Genomic DNA, 16,951 nt, shown 5'->3' with positions numbered 1-16,951 from the left:
CATGTGACAGATCGCTGATCTGTCACATCACAGATCACTGTGACAGATGAGCGATCTGTCACAGGCACTGCACTTGGCTTCCTCGTGCCTGCGCTTTGCAGGCACTGAGGAAGCCAGCTCCCTGCAGGCCCCCGAAGGTCCCCGTCGCCATCTTGGATTAAGGGACCTGCAGGGATGGAGCCCCCCACAGCAGCTCTGCACATTGCGCTGCTGTGGGGGGCTCAGGGAAGCACGGAGGGAGCCCCCTCCCTGCTGATGCTTCCCTTTAACCCCTGGTACACCGCAATCGTGTTTGATCACGGTGTGCAAGGGTTTAATGTGTCGGGGCGGTCTATGACCGCCCCTGACACATTGTGTCTGGTGTCAGCTGTGATAATCAGTCTGATAGTACGTCTGATGTCAGAAAGGGGTTAAGGCAGCTCTGTGAGTCACTAAAAAAAATCTGGATTTTTGTTACCTCGTCTGGGAGACTCTTTTTTAGCGATACGTCACTTGCTGAGCTGCTTGCTGTAGTTTGGTAAAATCCCTGTTTTATCTGCCACAGATCTAGCATTCTCTGAATGCTGAGCTCTGTGTAACCCCGCCCACACCACTGACTGGCAGCTTTCTGTGTAGACTGTGTAGACAGAAAGCTACTAATCAGTGGTGTGGAGATATACAGAGCCTATGAAGTTGGAGAACTACATGGCAGCAGGTTTACCAGTCTTCTAGTGATAATCTCCTGTGATTTTTTAAAACTATAGCAAGTAGACCTGTAAGTGACACATCGCTGGAATCAGGGTCTATGCTCCTACATCATGCTCCTCTCTGATTAGGTTGCAAAAACCTGGTGACAGACTCTCTTGAAGAAGATTACAGGTGGTCATTTACAGTAAGATGGGAGAATATCATAAATACTAAACCAATACTTTATTAAAGGGAATCTGTCACCCATTTTTTGTGATATCAGGTAAAGATATCACCCAATTGTGCATCTCATAAGTGTTCTAGTAGTACCTTTCATAGCCCCTGACCCCCCACTTTTGATGCAAAAATACCTTTTTAATCTGTCTTTCGATGTATGCAAATCGCCACAGTCTGGTCCGATGGGCGCGGCTTATTCTCCTCTCCCCCCGTCTTGCCCTACGCACTTGTTTCTTATTACTGCATTCACATAGGGTTTCCGCGCGTGCGCATTGAAAAGGGCCCTAGTGTGTGCGCAGTATGCTTTGCCCAACTGTGGGCAAAGCATAAAATTAGTATTGCGCATGTGCCGGTATTTTGCATCACTTTCTATGCCCTGGAAGTCTTCCAAGGCAAGCTGTCTGTTCCTGGATGCCGTAAATCTTACTGAAGCACTGCACATTACACCGGAAGCTTCGGATAACAAACCGGTCAGCTCAATATAAGAAATAATGATACATGATCCTGGACAAGCAATCTGTGCCAAAAGTGCTGCTACTAAATGCACAATATAAATGCACACATGATATGAAACGTAGGGTATGTGTAACTAAAGCTGAGGACATACCACAACCCCCTCACACCACTCCAATGCCACTTCAGTCCAGCTTTTTTTATCATTATTTTTAATGTGTCCTTGTCTTATTTTTTTTATACTTTTTATGTGTATGTCTTTATTAAAGAGAAAGTTATACATAAAGTATTGATTAAATATTTATGACATTCTCTCTTCTTGTATATATCTAATATATAATTGCCAATCGGCTCTGTCACAGCTTCCGGCGATTGTGTCGCTATCCCACAATCCACCGCGGCCGAAACTATGACGACCGCCATATTGGAACACCCGAGTTATGGGTATTCCAATATGGCGGCCGGGATTCAAATCCCCTGTCCCGCCGGCTGAGCCAGTGAGCGTTGCCACGCAGGATTCAAATTCCCCGCCAAAGTCGCTCGGCTCCGCTCATTGGCTGAGCCGCCCGTCGGCTGAGGCTTGGAGGGGGATTCAAATCCCCGACGGGACGGGGGATTACTTACTTACATGACTGGGAGGAGCATTGCCACGGCTCTTCTCTTATCACCGGAGACCGAGGCAGGAGTGCTGTGTCGGAATTGCACATGCGCATAGCGCTATCCAGCACCATTTTACTGAAGACACATTTGCAGTGTGCCTTCAGCAATATGGCGCCAGACAGCGCGGTATGGGTATGCGCGTACTCTGGCGCTCCTTTCCCTGACCTCCGGCAGAACAGGACAGCGCTGGAGCACAGGGAAGAAAGGTGAGTATAAATTTTTTTTGTATTTGTGCAGTTTAATAGGGGTGAGAGGACCATACATATCAGGATAGGGGGGTGAGAGATAGCATGCATACCAGGATAGGGGGAGAGGGGACCATGCATATCAGGATTGGGGGGTGAGAGGACCATGCATACCAGAATAGGGGGGTGAGGGGTAGCTTACATACCAGGATAGGGGGGGTGAGGGGAGCATGTATACCAGGATTGGGGGGTGAGGGGAGCATGCATATCAGGATAGGGGGTGAGAAATAGCATGCATACCAGGATAGGGGATGAGTAGACTATGCTTAACAGGATTGGGGGGGTGAGAGGACCATGCATACCAGGATTGAGGAGTGAGGGGACCATGCACATCAGGATTTGGGGGTGAGGGGACCATGCATACCAGGATAGGGGAGTGAGAGGGCCATGCATACTAGGATAGGGGGGTGAGAGGACTATGCATACCAGGATAGGGGGGTGAGAGGACCATGCATACCAGGAAAGGGGGGTAAGGGACCATGCATATCAGGATTGGGGGGTGAGGGGACCATGCATACCAGGAAAGGGGGGTGAGGGGACCATTCATACCAGGATAGGGGTGTGAGAGGGCCATGCATGCATTCAATTCCCGCGCGGCACTGCTCATTGGCTCAGCCAGCGGGGCGGGGGATTTGATCGGGTCATCAAACATCACTGTCCAATTTAATAAGTGATATCTATCACAATCGAGAACAATGTAATATCTGCTTGTGTGTGCAAATTGGAGAATGAAACATTTCAAAACTGTAAAAGGGAAAAGTTCCAATATTTACCTGTAATATCCAATAGCTGAAAGGCTTAGTCTCTGACCAAAAGCTGCCACAACCTTGAAAACAAATAATTAGCCCAGCAATTTATTTCACATATGATATTTCATCATCAATATTCATGTAGCATAAATTGTTTTACATTAGTTCAGTTGCATACACATATTAACTGTTTCAGATTCTCCAGTTCTTCCTACCAGATGAAACTTTAGTCCATTTCTCCTGCTTTGTAGTTGTTGGTGCTAACAGGGAGAAACTGATCACAAGCAGAAGGCAAGGAAACAGGCTGAAGCTGCATCATATAGAATACAGAGACTCTTCAATGTTAGGGGACAACGGATGTATGTCACTGACCTATCGTTAGAAAGAATTGCAGTAGAGGAGACTCTACTGTAATGAATGGGCACCGAGGAGGATAGCAGGCCCAAGCTAAGCAACAGAAAACCAGAGAGGTTGGTAACTAAGCAGATGCAGACCCCTGATCCTGTCCACACAACTACGATGATCCTAGATGCCTCAGCACAGCCGGAGAGCTAACTAAGCCTAAAGCAAGAAAGGGGAAATCTAAACTGCCCCGGAGCAGACCCCAAAGGAATAGATAAGCCCCCAAACATATATTGTCAGTGAGACTAGATGAAAACACAAACGCAGGCAGAAAAATAGACTGAGCAAACGATGGGGCCCAAACTGACTAGACAGGACAGGAAAGGAAAGACACCGTCTGTAATCAAGCAAAAATCCCTGCAAAAGGTCCAACACGTCTGATGCAAAAAAACACTGAAGTCGCACGACTTCGCCCCCACTATATCAGCACTCTAGTATATTCTGAAAGCAAAGCAAAAAGAGGCCAATATAACAGGGACCAAAATAAACTGGCACATGCAGTAACATATGCACAAAGCAGAGATAAACAAAACCAGATCAAATGCAAACAGAATAACAAATGAACCACTTAGCTGAACCATGCAGGGAAAGAGCAGGAGACATCAGATCTCAGAAGGCACAGGAAGAAAATCACCAGCAGGGATAGAGGGAGTCAGCTGTCTTAAATCCCAATCAGAAACCCCAGATCTCCAATCGTCTTCCTCATTATCAGGTGGCAAGCCTCTGTCAATCAGATCAGCTCCACTACCTCCAGTGACCACCAGAGGGAGTCCAGAAAGAGAACTCGCAACCCCTCTGTCAATCTGACCAGCTCCACCACCTTCAGCAATCACCAGAGGGAAGCCAGAGAGAGAATTCACAACACTCTACCCTCTCAAAGTCAGATGCATTATGGGGGGATATAGCCTGCATTATGCATTGAGGAAATTATATTAGTGGGAAACAAATAACCCACAAGTCAAGCAACCCAGAAAATGACAAAACAATCAAATCATATAACATAATGCATACATAAGAACCTCCACAGTATTTTTTAGCAATAGCTGTGCTAAATTATATAGGCAAGCATCGCTGGAGCTCCACTTTAAGGGGACATTTTTCATTTGAATTTTCCAGATATAGAATTTGTTTTTCATGTGTTAAAGTTTATTCCTTGCAAAGTTTTATCATCTCAACTAAGAATAGAGCTAGAATGACTTAAATAGCATTTTTCTGCAAGATGTATGGGCATGTTGCGCATGAGGCTTCTTACAGTAGTTTCTTTGCAGTCATCCTTATGACACTTATGGATTAGAGAAGACTTATTTCTAGTTATAGATCTCAGAAAATGGAGGCATAAACCCAATTTTTTCAAGATTTTGTTTCTTTTAATAGTAAAACATCTCATAATTGTATAAATTTAGTATCTCAATGATTGTACTAATTATAAGACATGTATAAAAATCAAAAGCGATATAGACATGATGGGAGAGGGTGAATCAGGGTATGTACAGACGGTCAGTAAGGCTGGTTTCACATTTGCGTTTTTTAGCGCTGGAAAAAAACGCACACCTGCGCATGCGTTTTTTCCCCTATATTTAACATGGGTGCGCATACCTGCGCGCTGGTAAGCGCATGTATGCGATTTTCATGCGCTGCGTTTTTTTGGGGTGTGCGTTGGGATTTTCCAGACGCAGCATGTTGCATTTTTTGGCCCTGCAAAAGAGCGCATGCGCACATATGCGCACGTTTTGCGCTAAAAATGGCCATTATAGCCTATGGATGCGCATATGTGCGCACTGGCATGCTCATGTATGCGTTTTTTTGCATATGCGTTTTTTTTTTAAACCATGGAATTTAGGGGTTTGGGTTAGAGTTAGGGTTAGTTAAGGGGGTTTAGGGTTAGGGTTATGGTCAGGGTTAGGGTTGGGGTTTGGGTCAGGGTTAGGGTTAAGTATGGTTTTGTTAAGGATTAGGGTCATGGTTAGGGTCAGGATTAGGGTTAAGTATGGTTTTGTTAAGGGTTAGGGTCAGGGTTAGGGTTAGGGTCAGGGTTAGGGTCAGGATTAGGGTTAAGTATGGTTTTGTTAAGGATTAGGGTCAGGGTTAGGGTCAGGATTAGGGTTAGTATGGTTTTGTTAAGGGTTAGGGTCAGGGTTAGGGTCAGGGTTAGGGTCAGGATTAGGGTTAAGTATGGTTTGGTTAAGGGTTAGGGTCAGGGTCAGGGTTAGGGTTAGGGTTAGGGTCAGGGTCAGGGTTAAGTATGGTTTTGTTAAGGGTTAGGGTCAGGGTTAGGGTTAGGGTCAGGGTTAGGGTTAAGTATGATTTGGTTAAGGGTTAGGGTCAGGGTTAGGGTTAGGGTTAGGGTCAGGGTTGGGGTTAGTAAAGTCATGGTTTGGGTAGTGTGAGGGGCCACCTAAAAATGTTGGAAAAAAACGCAAACGCGGTAAAAACGCGCTAAAAACGCATACAAACGCATAAAAACGCTGCGTTTTTTTCATGCATGCTCATAAAAATGCTTGAAAAAAACGCAGCAGTTGTATGCTTATGTATGCGTTTTTTCAATGCGTTTTTTTGCGGGAAAAACGCGCTGCAAAAAAAAGCAAGTGTGAAACTAGCCTAAACCCTGCGGGCTGGACGTTGCGTACTTGTGCAGCGTCAAACCTGCAGCGCCCAGATATTACAGCATAGTGGATGGGATATCTAGAAATCGCATGCCCACTATGCATCCAGTAACGCCCATGTAGACGGACATGCACCGCGTTTCTCCGGACTGCAGCATGACTATTTATTCTGTAGAGATGCAAGTCTTCGCAAGATAAATGTCACCAATAGAATATATTGGACGTGGTGAATCCTCAAGCTTAGAGATCACATGCAGATTCACCTGCGGTTAATAGATGGCAGTGCTTTGTACGCAGCGGACATGCACTGCCTCCAAAGCGCTGCCACTTCTGGATTGTCTGCACATATCCTCAGGGTAATCAAGTATCAAGAATAACTATAAAAATCTATAAAATTGAAATAAAGTAAGCTCTTTTCGGATATCCCTCCTTTGGACCTAAATTTTTAAGATTCCACATTATTTTTTCCACACATTAGCAAAAGCTGACAAGATCTCCTCTACTTACAGATATCTGACGTAAAACTACAGTCACATAGGGTCATCGTTTCCCAAAAGTCGCAATTGATTTCCTAATAAGCACCATAAACAATACACTATTTATTCTGGAATAAATGGATAGTCAATTGGTCAGGCATCTTCTTACACAGGGAGAACATCATGGATGTTTTACTAATGACACCCGTGATTAACAGGCACTAAAATGTTTTCAAAACAACCCTTTGAACTACTTTTACTAGTGAAGCAGTCTGAAGATTAATTTATGATAAACTCTAAGCAGGGATGAGCGAGTATACTCGTTAGGATTCATTACTCGGCGAGTAATGCGGTACTTGAATCCTAGCGAGTAAACTTCACTACTCGCCTCGCAATATTCAGATCTCCCATCTGGCATATGTCAGCCAATCACAGTAAAGTCGCCGCCTTCTTTGTTGTGGCATTACTGTGATTGGCTGACCGCGCAGCGTCATAAGCTATGACTATGTGTTTGCGGCAATGTGGATGGGGATCTGTGCATGGCTCTGCCAGGCTCTGTGGGCTGTGCGGGGCTCTGCCGGTGCTGTGCCGACCTCTGCCGGTGCTGTGTGGGCCCTGTTCAGGCTCTGTGCGGGGCCTGTGCGGGTTCTGTGTGGGGCCTGTGCGGGCTATGCAGGGCCTGTGTGGGTTGTGCGGGCTCTGTGCATGCTGTGCGGGCTCTGTGCGAGCTGTGTAGGCCTGTGCGGGCTCTGCTGCCTGTGCGGGCATCGTCCGATGGGACTACTTGTCCCATCCGGCTGTGCCCGCTACAGTGACAGCATTAGCGGATGATGGTAAAGTAGCATTCCCATCATCTGGCTAATGTGGTGAATGTAAAAAAAAAACAAACCACATACAGAACATGCAACATATAACATACAGAACATACACAATATACAACACATAACATAGATTACATACTCACGGCACACATCTAATTCCCCGAAGCCATCAATCACCTGTAAAAAAAAATTAAAATAATAAAGCAACCTATACTCACCTTTCTGCCGTAATCCTATTAATAACGAGGGTCCCACATCGATCTCCCGTGGAGAGCAGCCACATCAGCTGATGCGACCGTTGTCCAGGGGCTCCAGCACTGTATCACTCCGCTGGAGGTCACAGGGGCCAGGCCCCCCCGGCTACAAATACCAGCCCGCAGCCGCCCCAGAAATGGTGCATCTATAAGATGTGCCAATTCTGGCACTTAGCCTCTCCTTTCCCACTCCCGTGTAGCGGTGGGATATGGGGTAATATGAGGGGTTAATGTTACCTTGCTATTGTAAGGTGACATTAAGCCCGGTTAATAATGGGTAAAAAAAAGACACACATAAGAATAAAGTATTTTAATGAAATAAAACACAACACGGTTTTTCATACTTTTTATTGTACGCCCATTTCCAAGCGAAGCCATCGATCACCTGCAAAAAAAATTAAAAGAACAAACCATCCCATACTCCCTATCCGACGCAGTCCCTCTTTTAAAAACGAGTGTCCCACGATGATCTCCCCTATAGAGCAGTCACATCAGCAGATGTGGCTGCTCTATAGTCCTCCAATGACACACTGACCGGAGATAACCTCCCACAGTGTGTCATTGGAGTTAATTTACGGTAGCACTGCTGCATGAGAAAATTCTCACGCTGTAGTGCTGCCGTAAGTCACAGGTGAACTCCTGTGACCTCCGGCGGAGTGATACAGTGCTGGAGCCCCTGGAGAGCGGTCACATCAGCTGACGTGGCAGCTCTCCACGGGTGATCGACGTGGGACCCTCGTTATTAATGGTATTACGGCGGAAAGGTGACTATAGGTTGCTTTATTATTTTAATTTTTTACATGTGATTGATGGCTTCGGGGAATTAGGTGTGTGCGGTGAGTATGTACTCTATGTTATGTGTTGTATGTTATGTGTATGGTATATGTTGTATGTTCTGTATGTGTTTTTTTTTTTTACATTCACCACATTAGCCGGATGATGGGACTACTACTTTCCCAACATCCGCTAATGCTGTCACTGTAGCGGGCATAACCGGATGGGACAAGTAGTCCCATCGGACGATGCCCATGCACAGGCCCCACACAGCCTGCACGGGCCCCGCAGAGCTCGCACAGCCCGCACAGAGCCTGCACAGTGCCCGCACAGCCCACACAGAAGCCCGCACAGTGCCCGCACAGCGCACACAGAACCCGCAGAGGCCAGGCACAGCACCGGCAGAGGCCGACACAGGCCCGCAGAGCCCAGCATAGGCCCGGCAGAGCCCAGCACAAGCCCGGCAGAGCCCAGCACACACAGCCCCACAGACCCCTGCACACATTCTCCACCCACACACATTCTCCGCCCATTACTTGCATTTTGCATAGACTTACATTGGATTCGCTGTACTCGTTACGAATACCTGAGTCTTAGGAGCTACTCGTAATGAGTACAGCGAGTCCGAGTATTTCACTACTCGCTCATCCCTAACTCTAAGGCTTGATTAGCAAAGGCTAGTTTCACATTAGCGTTTTTTTGCGCAGCGCATCGTGCGCATAAAAAACGCAAAGAAAAACGCAAAACAAATGTGCGTTTTTTTTTCTTCATGCGCACGCTGATGCGTCAAAATAACGCAGTGTTACTTGCGTTTTACATGCGTTTTTGCATGCGGTTGCGTTTTTTATGCGCATGCGTTTTTAGGTGTGACATTTCACAATAGAAAAATCCTTGACCACCAATGGGTCACCAGTGGGCGTGTGTCATTGGAATGTTTTATAGACCCTGTACTGCTGAATTCATCAGATTTTGCTGCTGTTTCCGGTGTCAAGATGGACCTGCGTCTGGATAATTTCCGCTTCAAGCTGGATCTTGACATTGCGCTGTCTCAGGCGTATGTCTTTTGTTGCCAGCAAGAAAGGGAGAGGGAGAGACAGCAGAGACGGCAGCGGCGTCGGTTTTGGAGGCATCCAATCATCGAACTCCGGCCAAGCCGTGGAGCATATCACACGCTGTACAGCGAGCTACAGGAAAACCCGGAGAAATTTGCTGACTATACACGGATGTCCCAGGAAAGCTTCCTTGACTTGCTGGGTATGGTTGAAGGAAACATCCGGAGAAGGGACACTCAGCTCCGGCGTGCCATTCCTCCCGAAGAAAGGCTCCTTGTCACCTTACGGTATGTATGTTGTTATGTTTGCATAATTTTTTTGGCTTTTTGCTTTTTTTTTTTGGTCCAAAAAATTTGGTTTTTTTTGGCTATTGAATTTGAACATTATTTTTGGGAAATTGCTTTTTTGCATAATGGTTTTTCTTCTGTCATGTACTAATCCCAAGCCTTTATAAAATGTTTTTTTGCTATGTTGTATTAAAAAAACATGCAAAATAGTTAGGCCATGTACTTTTTTATTTTCAGTGTTTTTAGTAATACCCAAGACAGAAATACAATTATTTTTTCTTTTTATGTTTGGCAGGTTCCTGGCAACTGGAGAGAGTCTTTCATCCCTGCATTTCCAGTACCGGCTGGGAATCTCTACTTTATCCGGGATTGTTGCCGACACCTGCAGGGCTCTGTGGGATGTTCTGTGTCCGGAGTTTCTGCCATTGGCCACTGCCGAAAAGTGGCTTCAAATATCGGAGAAATTCTGGGCAGTCTGCAATTTCCCGAACTGCCTAGGAGCGGTGGACGGGAAGCACATCCGCATCACAAAACCCGCAAGAAGTGGCTCCGAGTACTACAACAAGTACTTTTCCACAGTCCTAATGGCCATTGCGGATGCAGACTGCCGGTTTGTGGCGGTGGACATAGGGGCATTCGGACGGGGCAACGATTCCCAGACTTTTAAGAACTCTGATATGGGCTGGAGGTTGTACGGCAACCATTTCAATTTTCCACTGGCACGGCCTCTTCCCCAAACCCAAACTCCACCACTGCCATTTGTAGTGGTTGGGGATGAGGCATTTCAGATGTGCCCAAACCTGCTGAAGCCGTACTCCAGCCGTGACTTGGACCACCGCAAGAAAATTTTCAACTACAGGCTTACGAGGGCTCGCAGGACTGTAGAGTGCGCCTTTGGCATTCTAGTGTCCAGATGGCGAATTCTCAGCACCGCCATCAATCTCAAAATGGAAACAGTAGATGAGGTGGTGAAGGCATGCGTGGTTCTCCACAATTTTGTTATGGCAAAGGAGCGGCCGAACTTTGACATGGATGAGCCTGCTGCCAACCCTTTGCCAGATTTTACTCAGCACCCTCTTCGGTCCTCAGTCGAAGTTGCCCAAATGAGGGACCAATTTGCGGACTACTTTTTATCCGATGTTGGTCGTGTAGCATGGCAGGATCAAATAGTTTTGTTGTTTGTTAAAAATAAAATACATGGTTTTTTCTACCTGTACCCAGTGTACTGTGTCTTAATAAACTCCACTACTCATCTGCCCAGGTTAAATTGAAGAAAGGGAAACCACCATAAAAAAAATATATATATATATATATATATATATATATATATTTATTTATAATTTTTTTTTTTTTTGGTGGTTTCCCTTTCTTTACTTTATACCGGATGGTCAGCCATCCAACTCTGAAAGGGATACTATATTTCATTTTTTTTTTTTATATATATATATATATATATATATATATATATATATATAAATAAAAAAAAAATGAAATATAGTATCCCTTTCAGAGTTGGATGGCTGACCATCCGGTATAAAGTAAAGAAAAACAAACCATAGTGTAGGGTGCAGTGTGTGCAGGCGGCGAAAGACACAATAACAAAACATTATTTTGGAAAAAAAATATAACATTTATTTAACTTATTTTTTAGTTGCTGGAAACTGGGGGGTGTGGAGGGATGAGGAACGGCTTTGGGTGGAGTAAGGGGTTCTAGGGGAAGGAGGAACCAAAGAAGTGGGGGAAGGGAGCCGAGGCAAGGAAAGTTGTGAAGTGGGAGGTGAGGGAGGAGGGAGGGTAAGAGTCCTCCTCTTTGTTTTTTTAGGACGGTGGCCCGTCGTCTTCCTGCTGTCCTCGCTTGAGCCTGAGGACTGGCTAGACCCCGGGGACCGCCTTGAGCCTCTGGACCGCCTTGAGCCTCTGGACCGCCTGGAGGCTGTGGACTGGCTGGAGCTGGGGGACCGCCTGGCGCTTGTGGACCGCCTGCCAGGATCTTGTTCCAGCTGTGGCATGCTGGTGGTGGTGGATGTCCTGGCAGGGGCCGTAAATATTGAATGCGGGTCCCCCAGCTGATGCTGCTCCGAGGTGGTGGTGGCGGGCCATGCAGGCGTGGTGGCTGTGGCGGTCCATACCGGGGTGGTCCTCCCGCTGGTGGTGGTGGTGGCGGCGCTACAGGCAGGGGTGGTGACGACGGGCCATCCAGTGGTGGTGGCGGCAGCAGTGGTGGGCCAGGCAGGAGCAGCGCTTGGCATGGTGTTGGCGGGTAAGTGTCCAGCTGCACTCGGACTTGTGGCGGTATATTGGTGTCCGGCGAGGCTTGGAAGTGTGGTGGCTGTGCAGTGATATGCAGCAGAAGTAGGTAATGCTGTAAAACGAGTCAGTGGTGGCACCGGTGGAAATGCCACCACTGACTGCTGCATAATCCTACTCTGCTGCATAGCCTGCATAAAAGCATTGTTGCAGGCCTGCATGACAGTCAAGTGGAGGTCAGGGGTAAGGTGTTCCGCCGTGTCCCGAGCTATTTGGGTATAAAAATGATGCGCTGGTCTGGCGAGGTCGACTTCCAGGCGCTCAAGGCGACCCTCGATAGACTTGTAGCATTGGTCCAAAAGGAGGAAACCACTCTCAAGTCTATCGGAGAGTGCCTTGAGGCTACTCTGAAAGACCGAGCTCAATTCAACGAACTCGGGCATGAGAGGCCTGTCCAAGGTCCACTGCCGCTGCTGGCGGGAAGTGCCCGCAAAACCAGTGGCAGAGACCTGGGACAGGGGAACACCTGAGCGACCAGCTTCCTGGTCTCCAGATGACTGTGGTGCAGACCTGCAAGGTGCTTCCTCGCTGATGGATGGCTGGGAGGGGTCCGGGGCAGCTTGATGAAGGACCGCTTCGGGACCAGGTTGCAGGGTGCTGCTCCAGGTGCTGTGAAAAGAAAAGAAAGAAATTACTACCATAAATTAACAATCGCCAACTCCTGTGGAATAGAAAAGCACAGAATAAAACACAATACAACTAGAAAATACTTACGTTCGGGAGGCAAGGACCGGTCTTAAAAATGCCAAGGCACGATGGTATCGGTACTTCGTGCCGGTCCTTGCCGCAGCACCACTGCGAACCTTATTCTCCTGACGGATATCCCTGTTGAAGCGGTCCTTCATCGAGCGCCAACGGGTTCTGACTTTGTTCACTGTGATGGAAAAAAAAAAAAAAAGAAAAAAAGTAAGACTATGCACTGGAGGCTGTGATCATCCAACTGTGTGTGATGATAGAAACTCCATGGAGTTAATAGCATCACACACAGTTGGGTGATCCCGGCCAAGATCACTGCTGCATCACACTGCATTTAAATACTTACGAAAATCCTTGCGGACCCGGGGAGAGGCGTTGTCCCAGCCATCCATCAGCAATGCGGCCACCTCGTTCCAGAGCCGCCGGATCACCACGTTGTCCGAGTGCAGTTGGTGACGGGTGTCCCACAACGGGACTCGCTCCTGGACTAGACGGATGAGCTCGTCGTTGTCCAGGGCGAGGTCCTCCTCCCGCTGTGGAGCCTAGAAAAGAAAGACAAACATTAATCTTTGAAAGATTTTAAAATAAAAAATATCGAAAACTAGCTGAAGAGCCCGGCGCTGCCCGGGCATAGTAACTACTGTGGTTAGTTATAGAAATTTAAAATTATCCTCCATCCCATAGTCCCGTGCCCATATTCCATCATACATATCCTCCATCCCATAGTCCTGTGCCCATATACCCATCATACATATTCGCCATCTCATATGCCTGTGCCCATATACACATCATACATATTCGCCATCCCATAGTCCCGTGCCCATATACCATCATACATATCCTCTATCCCATGCCCATATACCCATCATATATATCACACACAAACACACACACTTTGAGCTTTAGATATTGATAAACAAGCCATGAAAAAATTATTTGTTTTAAATGAAAATAAATGCAAAAAAAGCAACAAACATCGAAAAAAACAAACCATGAAAATTTAAAAAAAAAAAAAATAATACCAAAAAAAAAATAAAATAAACCAGACTAGAAAATAAGTAAAAAAAAAAAAAAAAAAAAAACAGTCCGTCTGTACTTACATCACGTCTACCCGCCCGCACTTGGCCTTGCTGCTCCTGCCGTTCCTCCGGTGGTGGTGGCGTGATGGAGGATGAGGTCTGAAAATTAAACAGAAAAAATTAATCACATGTGTTTATTTTTTCAAATCCATACGGAAGCATAGTACTCACTTCTTCTGCCTCTTGCCCTGTCCCGGGGACATATTCTTCACCAGATGAAGACATGCTGCAATAAAAAAAAAAAAAAAAGAGACATAAGTACATAGAAATGTATTGAAATTTCAGCCAGACATTAGGTTTTTCATACTTACATTGGTGCAGCTTGTGCTGTGTGTCCACTAGTGAGCAATCCTTAAAGTATTGTGGAATCCCAGTGCCCACACCATTTTATCACCTTGTTTTTTTTTTTTTTTTTTTTACTGTCTAGACCAAATTTCAGTCATGTTTATTTAAAAAACGCATGCGCATAAAAACGCAAGCGTGCGCAAGACCATGCGCAAGTATTGCGCTCCCATAGGCTCCAATGTGGTGTTTTTGCGCATTCCGTGCGCATGCGTTGTTTTAACGAGACAGGGCGGAACCAAAAATGCAACATGTTGCGTCTGACGCGCCTGGCGCGAAAGACAAAAAAACGCATGCGCACAAAAGCGCAAATATGCGCAAGACCATGCGCACATCATGTAAAATATAGGTGCGCAGTGCGCATGCGCACTGGTGCGCCCGATGCGCTGCGCACAAAAGCGCTAATGTGAAACCAGCCTAAGAATGGCATTTTGTACACTATTCCTGACGATGGTTGTGCTGGAGTAAAATGTGCCAAATTCATTAAAAAGCTACTAATTTTATTTATTGAATTTGGCATATCTTTTAGCAGCTGAGCGCCAAAAGGAATGCACTCCACTACGGGACTTGAGTACATTTTTGTCAAAATTTATGCCACTTTCGTGGCCCAGGGCTAGGATTGGAACTGTCATTTTATGTGCAAGGGGCCATGGTGTGGACTTACTCTGCTGTAGTAGACAAGCCTGCGACTACCACCCCGTGCCACCTTGTTACAACTACAAGTGTGCAAAAATGTTCCTGGTTCTGAATTGACTCATGCCTGAATTCTGACTAAAACGGTTTGATAAATGGGCCTAAGGCTATGTTCACACGTTACTTTTTTGCTGCATTTTTTATGCAAAGTAAAAGCTGCGTTTTACAGTACCAGCAAAAGCTATGAGATTTCAGAAATCTCATACACACACATTGCGTTTTTTTCCTGATTGAATTGTAAAACTGCTGCATTTTTGAAAACTGCAGCATGTCACTTCTTTCAGCGTTTTTTTCATCCATAGAAAGCAATGAGCAAAAAAGCAGCAAAAACTCAGGTATCAGGTTTTGCTGTGATTTTGGTGCAGAAAGCTCAGGAACAACAACCACAAAACTGTAACAGTATGAAAAAAGCAGCAAAAAAAACAGCAGCAAAAAAATATAGCAAAAAACGCAGCAAAACCTGTTTTTTAACCCTGCCGTGTCCCTCCTTTTGATGTGGACTCCGGCGCTAAGTCCACATCTTTCTCAGCACGTCAGCTGTTTTGAGCAGCTCTGTGCCCCTAACAGTCGCGGGTGGAATTGCGACCACCCGCGGCTGTTAACCAGTTAAATGCCGCTGTCACTCTCTGACAGTGACATTTAATCTGATGGCGCCGAAAGTTCGTCACTAATCCCACCCATCAGCGCCCGTGTCACATGACTGCGGGTTGCTGATGGGTTGGTATAACAACACTATGTCTGTAGGAGACCCCTGTGGTTGTCATTGCCGTATTACTATGAGCGCCGCCCAGGGGACGGCGCTCATAGCAAGTGAGCATTTCTGCTACACACAGGCAATCTGATCATTGCGTGTTTATAGCAGAGGCGATTGGATTATTGGCAGCTTCTGCTCTGCCATGTAGACTATTGAAGCAAGTGAAAGGTTTTTAAAAATATTAAGGCTATGTACCCACATATGCAGAAAAAAACGGACTTCTTCCCAGGAAAAATGCTGGGTGTTTTAAGCGTTTTTTTTTTTGCACGATTTTTGCGTGACTTTTTTTTGCCTTTTTTACAGGAGCATCCTCCTGCTCATAGAATATAGTTAGAAATGCGGATTTTTCCGCAAAATTAATGAACATGTTGCGTTTTTTTCACGGAAAAAAACGCATCATGTGCACAAGTATTGCGGAATTGAATAAAAAGAATGGGATGCTTCTTGTATGCAATTTTGAAGTGTTTTTACTGGGAAAAGCGCTTAAAAAAAACTCTAAAAAAAATGCAAAAAATAAAAGTTCAAATCACCCCAATCGAAATAAAACAATTTAAAAAAAATACACATATTTGGTGTTGCCGCGTTCAGAATCGCCCGCTCTATCAACACATAAAAATAGTTAATCCAATTGGTAAACGAAGTAGCGAAAAAAAGGTCAAAACTCCAGAATTAAGGTTATTTGGTTGCTAAACATTGCATTAAAATGCAATAACGGGCGATCAAAAGAACGTATCTGCACCAAAATGGTATCATTAAAAACGTCAGCTCGGCATGCAAAAAATAAGTCCTCATCCGAACCAAGATCACGAAACAAACTTTTTTTTTTCTAATTAAAAAACAACCTAGACATGTTTGGTATCTACAAACTCGTAATGACCTGGAGAATCACAATAGCAGGTCAGTTTTAGCATTTGGTGAACACGGTAAATAAAATACAAAATTTTGCAATTTCACCGCACTTGGAATTTTGTTTCCCATTTTCAAGTACATAATATGGTAAAACCAATGGCGTCGTTCAAAAGTACAACTCGTCCCACAAAAAACAAGCTCCACATGGCCATATTGACGAAAAATAAAAAAAAAAAGTTATGGCTCTGTGAAGAAGGGGAGAGAAAAACAAATGCAAAAACAAAAAAGGGTTGCGGCGTGAAGGAGTTAAGCAGCTTCTTTACTGTCAAGAGAGCAGGTTTTGCATGCAGAAAAAAACATAGCAAAAACCCAATATGTGACCATAGCCTAATAGTTTACTCTCATATGCAGTATTACAAGGTGCAACTGTGGAGCTGAAACGGAAAAATGCAGTCCCTTCATTTTAGCATTTAACTAGTGCTCAGTCCCCTCGATCACAACTTCTGATAAGCATCTATGATTTGTTAGAACTTGCACAAAAAACAGCTCATC

General features: G+C 45.5%; 2 protein-coding genes across 10 annotated transcripts in view; both read right to left on the bottom strand.

The window, feature by feature from the left end:
* LOC141054222 (aldehyde oxidase 1-like) overlaps positions 1-16,951 on the bottom strand; it is a 409,838-nt gene that overhangs the window by 40,268 nt on the left and 352,619 nt on the right. For 8 of the 9 annotated variants that reach the window (XM_073551460.1, XM_073551454.1, XM_073551459.1 and 5 more), the window contains one exon: positions 3,035-3,087. In XM_073551460.1, coding sequence (XP_073407561.1) covers positions 3,035-3,087 — 53 coding nt within the window. Of the gene's footprint in view, positions 1-3,034; positions 3,088-13,785; positions 13,861-13,932; positions 13,988-16,951 lie in introns of those variants that run through there. The other variant, XM_073551462.1, reaches the window with a different exon arrangement.
* On the bottom strand, positions 11,251-13,699 carry LOC141054224 (uncharacterized). The gene is made up of 3 exons (XM_073551463.1): positions 13,029-13,699; positions 12,701-12,860; positions 11,251-12,595 (listed from the first exon to the last, which is right to left on the bottom strand). The coding sequence occupies exons 1-3, from the start codon at positions 13,072-13,074 to the stop codon at positions 11,320-11,322; spliced, it is 1,482 nt and encodes a 493-aa protein (XP_073407564.1). The 5' UTR covers positions 13,075-13,699; the 3' UTR covers positions 11,251-11,319.

Source organism: Dendrobates tinctorius, unplaced genomic scaffold, assembly GCF_039654945.1.
Source record: "Dendrobates tinctorius isolate UK_male_01 unplaced genomic scaffold, ASM3965494v1 ptg000177l, whole genome shotgun sequence".
NCBI classification, from domain to species: Eukaryota; Metazoa; Chordata; class Amphibia; order Anura; family Dendrobatidae; genus Dendrobates; species Dendrobates tinctorius.
This window is presented reverse-complemented; position numbering and strand designations above follow the sequence as displayed.